This window comes from Girardinichthys multiradiatus, chromosome 2, assembly GCF_021462225.1.
Source record: "Girardinichthys multiradiatus isolate DD_20200921_A chromosome 2, DD_fGirMul_XY1, whole genome shotgun sequence".
Classification (NCBI taxonomy): Eukaryota; Metazoa; Chordata; class Actinopteri; order Cyprinodontiformes; family Goodeidae; genus Girardinichthys; species Girardinichthys multiradiatus.
This window is the reverse complement of record NC_061795.1, coordinates 42,275,645-42,285,526: the sequence shown is the minus strand read 5'-3', so window position 1 is coordinate 42,285,526 and position 9,882 is coordinate 42,275,645. Positions and strand designations below refer to the sequence as shown.

Genomic DNA, 9,882 nt, shown 5'->3' with positions numbered 1-9,882 from the left:
CAAACAAAAAAAAAAAAACTGAAGAAATCTGTAAAGGGGAAATACATTTCCACGGCACCATATATGATGTGTAAAAAAAGTCCGCTGTTAAGAGATACCATGACATTTACGACACTTTTGAGAAAACTTTGGGGTTTCATGTATCTACTCCTGAATTTAACAAGTTGAACTAAAACAAATAAAAACAACCTAAAAGGAACAACCCTGAAATCTCAGTCTTTTTATTATGAGAAACAAGTGGACTGGATGTTACAACTGTGTACATGTCAGTGCCTCCTGCTCGTGTAAAGGAGGAAATAATTCCCAGAAATGGGAAAAGGGTCATCGTTTAAATCATTCAGTAAATTTGAAGAGAAGGTGGTGCGCTAAGCTGCGATAGAAACTTGACCACCACAGAGCAGAAATAAAAAATGTCAGACAGTTCTCACATTTAATTTCACAAAAGCCTACTGTTACACTATGCAGCAGTAAACACAGAAATCTACAGGACCAAATCTTTGAAAACAGGGACCTCTGCTGATCTGGAGGAAAACTGCAAATCAAACTGATTGGATTTCTCTGCAACCAGTCTTGAAAAGCTGGAATGCGATCTGTCGCATTTCCCTGCATACCACCTTCCATGGAGGCAACAGAACTGTGCAAAAGGTCTACAAAAATCAGGCGCTGCGGGTGTTCTTCACTTAAATGCCGTCAGAACAAATGCTTCGAAACCTTGACGGCTCCCTTTGCTAAAGGAGGAATGGCATAAACAAAATAAGCTGAAAAGGAGCACCAGCAATTTGGAGCAATGTGGTCCAGCACTGGAATTAAGTCTCATTTTGCATTCCTGGCAGACGTTGATTGGAATTACACCAGCTTAACAGTGACTATCTGAACGTGCAAAGTATTCAGCAGTCGAGCCAGAAACACACAAACAGTTTTCAGCTCGTTTTCAGAGCGGAGCTTCAGTTCGTCTTCTCTACATCTTTACTTACAACTGATTTCAGCTTTAGCTTAAAAGCTCATTTCAACATATCCAGACCAATATTCAGTTTTAAATACTTACTGCATACCTAACTTTGACCTCATCTCTCTTGTGCAAATTTCTCTACAGATCTTCCATCACTTATTTGAAGATACCTTTAACTGATATTCATTAATTTAATCAAATAACATTAGTTCAGTTTAATAGTACAGTACACATCATGTTTCAAAGTGAAGATTGGTCTAGATATTCTGATACCATGGAAAAAAAGGCAAAATGTTCCAGAGATTTTATTTTAAGAAAAAGGAGCAAAACCTAAAATAATTTTATAAAATTAAATTGAAATGATTAACAACAGTTTTTATTTTTAAATTCATTAGATTTTTTTCTCCCCTGAAATAATAATATTAGACGGTCATTTCAAGACTGAAAACAAATTCGAAGAAAATGTGTCCTTTTATGAGAAATGCAAATATATAGAAATAAGAGGGGGAGTAAAACAGTAAAAAAAGTGAATTTAAAAGCTGCCATAAAATTACCTTTTCACAGTTTTAAAACCAGGTTCCTACTAATTGTATGTATATTGATCCATCAGCTTTTTATGAATATTTAGGATAACAGAGCACAGGACATTTACTTTGTTTTGTTTTAATATCTGTATGTTTAACAAGCATGGGCAATGCCAGACCCAAAGCTGTGACCGTTAAACAACAAAGTGCCTTAAGATCCGCGGATTAAACGAAACTCAAACTGCTTGGGCGGAAAATAAAATAGAATTAGGTTCAGTACTGTTTGTGCAGATGAGACTGCATTGTAAAATCAGCTACATTTAATCCACATTAAAAGGTTCAGAACATTCAGGAAATGTTGTTTTATTATGTTTGGAGCACACTGATAAAACCAGACTACAAGATCAATATTTTTAAATTATCATTAAATATGCACAGTATTTGGATCTGGACTTTCATTTTTCAGTCTTAAAACAAAAACAACAAGCTGGTTCCTGATTAGGCAGTTTGGTAAAGGGCTGTTTCACTGTTTTTATTGCATCTAGACCAACTTTAGAAGACCTCCATTCTAAAATCATCAACATTAAAAAACTTGCTAAAATATGGATTGGATTATCCCACACTAAAGATTCTATAGATTCTATAGAGTAAGATTTGTAAGAAATCATCTTTATGTTACGTAATTGTTAAAAATTCAAACATTTAAAGTGCTGCCTTTTGGTATCTAAACCAAAAATGTGTTTTTAAACAGTTTAAAACCCTGGTCCCAAAGGACCTACAGGCCCAATGAACAGTGCAACAGCCCTTTCTGATTTGGATGTTCTCTCAGTAACTAAATTAAAATGATCAAAAACTAAACAGTAATGAGGAAAATTGAAGGATGTCATCTAAATATAACTCATTATAAAAAGGTCCTTAATTTTAAAGATATTAGATTTTTTACTCACTGTAATTCAAAGTAAGGCCACACAGGCAGTGGTGATAATAGCAAAACTGATCAGTAGAACTTATTACTGATTAAATTACCTGCGTTAATTTCTACATTTTGTACTTTAATTAAGATGCCGCTAGATTTTAGTTTTGAACAGTTTTATAACCATTTCTAAAAATATGCAACTGAAATCAGTATGCATGAATGGAAATAATGTTTATTTTATCTCAGATGAAAATAAGACTTTCCAGAAAATATTTTGCCTTTACTCTCCATTGTTTGTTTCCTTGACAACAGGTTTAAGATGTTTTCAACAACTCAAAAGAGAAGATTATTCTTCATACAGTCCTGATCTGCATACGTGAGGCTCTGCTCGTTTCCTGGCTGGTGCAGCAGAATGTGATTAGCAAAAAGCACCTTTTGTTTTTGCAGATTATCGAACAAATGATTACAAACCTGCTGTACATCATTGCCTCATTTCAGCGCATGTTTTTACACAAAGAGCAGATTCCAGTTTAGGAACTGGGAGGATCCTGCAGTCAAACCTCATTTTTCATCTGCAGCAATGAGATTTTACTCTGTCCCTTTGCAGAATCAGTTTGTTTGCGTAAAATGTGGAGTGTAAAAGTAGTGTTCTACTTCTTGCTGGGATTTACCCACCAATGGATATTCAGTCTCAGCTGACTACCACAGCCAGCTGTCTAGATGCTGCACACAGTAACAGGACTGTTCCAGGATGGCCGTCAGTTCCCCGTAGCTCTTCTCTCTCCACGTAGGAAGGAGCCTCTCGTTGTTCAGGGCCTGAAGCTTCGGTGTCCCCTGCTGGAGAACATGGTACAGACAAGGCCACCGGCTCTGGATCCTGAGCCTTGTCCTACGATCCAGCGTGATACCTCGAACTATCTTCTTAGCTCGGAGTTCTCTCAGAGCTGGCAGCTTCAGGCAGGAGAAGACCAAGCCTCGGCTGGGCGAGACGTCCAGAAACTCCAGAGACTTGGACTCCAATGTGTAGGAGATCCCGAGGTTCCTCAGCGGCACCAGGATGTGCAAAGTGAGCGACTTTAAGTTAGGCAGTGATTTGGTGAGCGTCTGCAGCGTGGAGGGGGTCACTAGTTTGAAGACCCAGAAATACTTGAGCTCGAGGATTCGCAGCTGCTGGAACCGGGTTAACAGGGACACAGACAAATCCGACCAGTCAAAATGTAAACGCATCTTGGAGATTCGAGGGCAACTGTGTGTGAGTTTGCCAAGTAGCTCCTGAAAGCTGGTCACCTGCCAAACCAAAGAGAAGCAGACAGTTTCGGCTATAAACTCAGGCTGTTGGAGAACAGAGTGACCACTGCCATTTCCTCCTACAACTTTCCAAATATGCATTATTTGCAATTATTGCTGTCATCATCTTTCAGTCTTCTCCTTGTTTTTCTTTCCATAGAAGGTACGCCTAGGCCTTGTGACTCTATGTTCAGCTGTGTTTGCATCTCGGCCACAGCCACCGATAACTTTGTGTACTCTCCCTTTTACCTAGAAAGTATTCCTGGCCCAGTGTTGCTATTGACGTTTATTTTGTTAAAAGATTAATTAATCAATTAATAATTAGGTAGCAAAAGGTGCTAGGAGAGTTTTTTTTTACTGAATTTGAACCAGGTGAAACTATAACTATGCAACTTGAGGAGTTCTGGATAGAGTATATTTACAAAGAAGGTTTTTCATCTTAAATGCAAAATGTTCATATTTTTTGCACAATTCTGGCCTAATTACTGCTCTGAATTGGTTGATCTTATCGCAAATGGCATGTTTTAGAGTCTGTATACTTCAGTTAATGATTATTTGATTACTAAATTAGTTGACGATTATATCAATAATTGATTAATCACAATTAATCTGATTGTTTCAGACTTAGTTGCTATGTTTAGTTATGTCTCTTTTCTTGGTGAAGCAACTGATGGAGCCACTTCCCACAATAATAATGTTTACTCTCGTTGTTCTACTTTATCATAGAAAGTACTCCTGGTCCATTGTTTCTATTAGCTATGTCTCTTTACTAAAAAAAGCCAGTCATGGAGCAACTGCTGTAAGTATCTCTATGTAGCCTTTATTTTTCTTTTCAATACAAATGAATGCGTATGGGTTCCAGCTGTGTCACTTAGAACAGGAAGAGGAAAAAAGTGCTTCAATGCACATCTTTGTCTCTACCCTGGATGGAACCATGGATTGCTGCCATTAACTTTATTTTTTTCACTTTCCTTGTTTTGTTTTCCCATAGAAAGTACACCTAGCTCAGTCTTTTTGTAATCAACTGTCTCTCTATCCTGAGCTTAGCCACTTATGGAGCTAAAGTTATTTCAGCATAATAATGAATTACCTGATCCATCTTCGTTATGCTGTCCTGGTGTGAACTGGAGCTGGAGTGGACCCTGAGGTCCAGTGGCTCAAAGAGGGTAAAGGTCCAGTTGAGATCCAGATGACTGAGGTCCCTGCAGTGGACGTTATCCAGCAGGTGGCTCAGCAGTTCGCTCCACTTGTTGCAGCGGTCTCCCAGGTCGAAGCTGGCCTTTAGCGTGAGCAAGCTGGCCCGTCGGGAGACCAAATGGTGGGTGTAGTGGTGGACCCAAGACTTCCACCGCTCAAACTCCCGGTTGGAAACCAGCAGCCCCTCCTGACCTAGATGGAAGGCGCCACGACGAGAGTAGTCTGCGACCCGCCACAGTTTCCACGATCGGACCAGGCAACTCCAACTCAGGCAAACCAGCGCGCAGCTGCATTTGTCCAACTCGTTCAGGAAGGACAAGACATGCAGCTGGCACTCCACAGGCAGCGAGTTAAAGGGAAAGAAGTCGTCCACGGCTTTCCGCCTGCTGCTCACTGGGATGAGAAGTTTCTTCTGTGGCGACATTTTTGACAGATGACGAAAGGTTGGCGTTTACTGGTGGAGGTCAGAATCTCCACCGGTAGGTCTTGTGTTCTGGCTTTGCCATAAATATTTCTGGTCTGAAAAAAGACAATGAATGACAGATATATTTATTACACATATTTATATCTGGTAACTGTGATGATTATGGCTTGCACAGAATAAACAGCCAAAATTCAGTTTCCTGTAAAGTTTTAATAAATAAAACCAGTAAAAAGGGATTTTCAATAGAAAAATGTGAGCCTACTGAAAGGTAAATCCACATACTGTACAGGATATGCATTCGATCCCTGATTAGAGCTCATCTTACATGAATTACTGCATCAGTGCAGTGTGGCTTGGAGTCGATCAACCTGTTACCCTGCTGATGTGTTTAAGGAGCCCAGATGGCTTCAATAGCGCCCTTTAGCTTGTCTGCTTTGTTGTCTTGTCTACCTCTTGAAAATACTCCATATGTTCTCTATGGGGTTTAGATTAGGCCAGTTTGTTGTACAATAAAGCAGTGATTTGGTCAATGGTCAATAGGGAGGTATTGACACCTTTGGCAGTGTAGGCAGGTGCAAAGTCCTGCTTGAAAATAAAATCAGCATCTGAAAGGCAAGTGTAATGCCCTCAGAAATTGTCCTGTAGACTTGTGAAGATTTACGAAAACACAGTGGACCACCACCAGCAGATGACAAGGCTCCTCACACCATCACTGACTGAGGAAACTCAAGCAACTTTGATTTGGTACCTCCCTACGCTCCTTCTAGATTCTGGGACCTTGATTTCCAAATAAAATGTACAATTTACTCACATCTGAATAGAAGACTTCGAATTACTGAACAGCATTCCAGTCCTTTTCTCAATCCTCTCAATGCTGTTGGTGCCCCTGTTGCAGTGCACCTTTTCCTTCTGCTGAATGTTTCAAAAATATGGTTGTTTACAGCACTCTGATCATGAACCTTTGTGGTTTACGATCCCTGACGATGACTAAGTGTGGGAACAATGTTGAACATTTCAGTTGAAAAATCCTTTTTTGATGGTCTTAAGCCATATTCTAATTTGCCACAACATTTTGGGGTTCCATTAGCTGTAAGCCATAATGTTTACAATATGTTACTGTGTTTAATGAATCTATTTGAGTTCCCCTTTAGGATACAATTACTAAAATAAACTTTTTTGGATGGTATTCTACTAGATGGTAGGTTCGGGTTAAAAAGATTCATTTACAGGGTTCAGAATGTAAAAGGGACAAAGTCACAAGCATTGTTAGCCAAAACGAAAACAAGCTCGTCTAAACCTACTACAGATAAAACCGAAAGAGAACCTCTAATCTAGAACATCCGCCCCAAACAAAACAGGCAGGGAGAAACACCATATTGTTTAAACTGAATACCATATTTAAAAGAAAACTGTCTTTTAAAAAAACTCTTCACAAGCTACAGCCAGATCACAAAGGACTAAGTTAACAAAGCCCAAGCAATCAGAGGGCACGAGGAAACGGGCACCATAAAAGGTGCACAGTTTAAAGCTGCACCACTGACTGAGTCTCTCCCAGAGACTTATTGGTCCTGCGTCCGAAGCCCGGTCTAATGGGAGATGTGTCAGAGGAGGGTGGGCCCCGAGTCCGAACACCCAGTTCCATCGGTGTGCTGCCACATTCAAATCTGCATGATGAAGTTACACCACCAGGCTGCAACACTTCCAACTGCTTTAATTTTTTGTAATGATTACATTAAAAATTAGCTCGTATTTTTCTGGCAGTTGGGTTAGGCTTTGCAGCGGTTCTGATTTACAGCTGGCAATGAAACACATCTCAAAGTCCTGAAGGAAAAAATCTATTACAACACTTACACTAGTTTTGCTCCATTGTTCTCCTAAGGTGGTCTTTTTAGTGTTTCTAGAGAGACAGTCATTATTTCACATTTTTTTCAGACTAGCATGGATTAAGACCTCATTCATTAGACTTAGTGTTTTTACAGGCATGCACTGACAGATTTCTGGCTTATGTAGAGTCCGGTTAGTCTCTGATGTTATTTTTAAAGCACCATTCTTACACAAGGCAAGCCAAAGTACTTTGATTTATAAGTTGTGCTTATATCACACAAGACCACTTCAGACTTTTTGTTTAAGAATACAAAAACTCCACAATGGACATTTATAAACGTTTAAATACGTCAATATAATGCCAAGGTCCTTGCATTTAAGACTGTAAAGTGTTGGGGAAATGCAGGATTCAGGCTCCTGAAACATTTTCATATTTCCTAATTTCACACTATTCAAAGTTCACATATTTTAAACTCTCAGGTAATTTCTGGACACTTTTTGATGTCTACGTTGAAATATTTGCTGCAATTTTCTTTAAGATACTTGTACCCTATATTTGATATTTCGGCTCCAAATGCCATCAAAAGTGTAAATAAAAACGTAATTTATTACCTGTATGAGCATGAATGTATCTCTGGACTCTCGGTAAGGTGAAAAACCAAAATAACAATGGTTAAAATGTTTAACTCGAGGCTTGATGTAGAGGGTTCAAAAGGTGAATCATAACTGACAAAATGTTCTTTATCATTATTTATGTCCAGTATAAAAGTATTTTTTATTTTATGCCAGGAAAAACAGATGTTTTTGTTCATCTCTATTAAATAGTTTTTGTTATATTTATCCATAATTAGGGATTGGTTAAAAGCAGCTTTCACACTTTTAAAGGCTGCTTAGCTACTCTTTGGATTTATACCCTTTGAACACTAAAGGTTAATACATCCCTCCATCACTATTTGGTTTTAGTTGGTAAAAAAAACCAACATCATAATCCTCATTTTTGAAGCTGTTAAGTCGAGAAACAAAGAAAAAACTTATCAAGGTTCAGACAAGACAGGTCAGTCTCTGCTCCCCATGAGCAGGTTGCCTGTTCTCCAGTTTCGCTATCACTTTTGGAAGGTCCAACATATCTTCAGTTTTTAATTAGTAACAAGGTTCCTCCACATTTTTCAAGTCAAAATACCATACATTTTCCAGATTCAAATTTCGATATTTTCCTGTCTTTTTTTTTTTTTTTTTAACAAATTTAAAAATAAAATACAATAGCTCACTATAAATCGAATGCAGATATTTCTACAGTGGTCAAAAGAGGAACATACAGATAGTTGGGCTTGAGGGACGATGGATGGATGGAAGGAAAAATGATGGATAGATGGAAGGATGTCTGGACAAATGAAGGGACGGGTGAATGATATAGAAACAGATGGAAGTATGGATGGATGAATAGAGAGACGGACCTATGAATGGACACGAATGGATGATAAACTAATGAATAGATGATTGACACATTGACAGATGGATTAACAGAATGGGATGGTGAACAAAGACTGTAAATACAAATATTTTCAATACTCCCCTTTTTCATTAGAAAATGCCTTAACCAATCTCCTTACCTTTTCAGGCTTCTCCATAATGGTTGATAACGGTGTTACAAATAGGACGCCCGATTATTCAAGCTAGTTTAAAGTCGTTTTGGGAATGTTTGTGATTAAAAACAATATTTGATCTTGACAAATTAAACTGGTAAATTGTAGTTTAGCTTGGTGGAACATGAAGGCTTGCCCTCTCGGCTGCGTTATTCACATCCTTCTCTCATTTACCTGCCTGTTTCTGGAAGAATACCTGCTACACACTAACAGGGTTTACACATATGCACATTAAAGGCTACATTCAGTTTTTATGGACACATATAAAAACCATACGCTTTAAATAAATACGTTACCTTCAGCTGGAGGAGAGGCTCCGAGCTCTACTCGGTTTGAAAGCTAACATATTAGCACTGCTAGCCTAGCAGCCAAAGACTTACAAACTCAATATAAAAGAAGAACTGAAATCGATATTATACAACAACGTCATAACCGAACGAATAATGAAGTATTAAGTATTAAGGCACCAATACAACTTTAAATGTAAAAGAAAATATTAAGAAAATCTCAGAATAACTAGGCCGGCTAGTTAGCTTTACAGCAGCTGAGTTCTGTTGTTGTTGTGGATGAAAGCGTCATCAACACGCTGTGTCAAAGGAGCGCTGGGCGCGAATCTTTTATACGCCGGAGTTGCACCGAGGAGCGGAGCTTGTAAAGAATAAATCAAGTAAAAGAAAACAGCACAAACAGAGAGAACGTAGAGTTTTATATTATTTGCAAAATAACACGAAGCGTGGGAGCGATATAATATAAAACAGAAAAGATAAAGAAGACGGACGTAGCTTACAAAGCAAATAAAAAAGTCATTTTTTTAGAAAACGCACGGGCTCCCCCTGGTGGAGAAAATGGAACTGATGAAAGTGCGCTTTTGTTTTTAAAGTGTAATTGCATTGTTGGAGATTTTTTTAGTTTTCTCTTTGATTTTCTGATCTAGACCACTTGTTTTTAAAATTCAACTCCGTTTCAATAAAGTAGAACATATTCGAAAAGTTATTTTTTCTTCAATTCATTAAACTAAAACTTTTACATTAGTATATAGAATCTTTAGCAAATGAGGTGATACATTTTAAACAATTATTTCTTCTAGTTTCGATTTATGGGGCTTTAGCAAATTAAAT

The 9,882-nt window shown here is 38.2% G+C and overlaps 1 protein-coding gene across 1 annotated transcript; it reads right to left on the bottom strand.

Annotated features, from left to right (window-relative positions):
* Window positions 1-205: 205 nt before the first annotated feature.
* Window positions 206-9,351, bottom strand: si:dkey-12e7.1 (uncharacterized protein LOC557553 homolog). The gene is made up of 3 exons (XM_047380575.1): window positions 9,061-9,351; window positions 4,767-5,392; window positions 206-3,676 (listed from the first exon to the last, which is right to left on the bottom strand). Exons 2-3 carry the CDS (start codon window positions 5,295-5,297, stop codon window positions 3,089-3,091), a joined length of 1,119 nt encoding a protein of 372 aa, XP_047236531.1. The 5' UTR covers window positions 5,298-5,392; window positions 9,061-9,351; the 3' UTR covers window positions 206-3,088.
* Window positions 9,352-9,882: the final 531 nt, after the last annotated feature.

Excerpts from the sequence above, each read along its gene's own strand:
- si:dkey-12e7.1 (XM_047380575.1), bottom strand. The coding sequence starts at position 5,297 with ATGTCGCCACAGAAGAAACTTCTCATCCCAGTGAGCAGCAGGCGGAAA. Across the intron at positions 3,677-4,766 it reads GCATAACGAAGATGGATCAG|GTGACCAGCTTTCAGGAGCT; the intron begins GTAATTCATTAT and ends TTGGTTTGGCAG.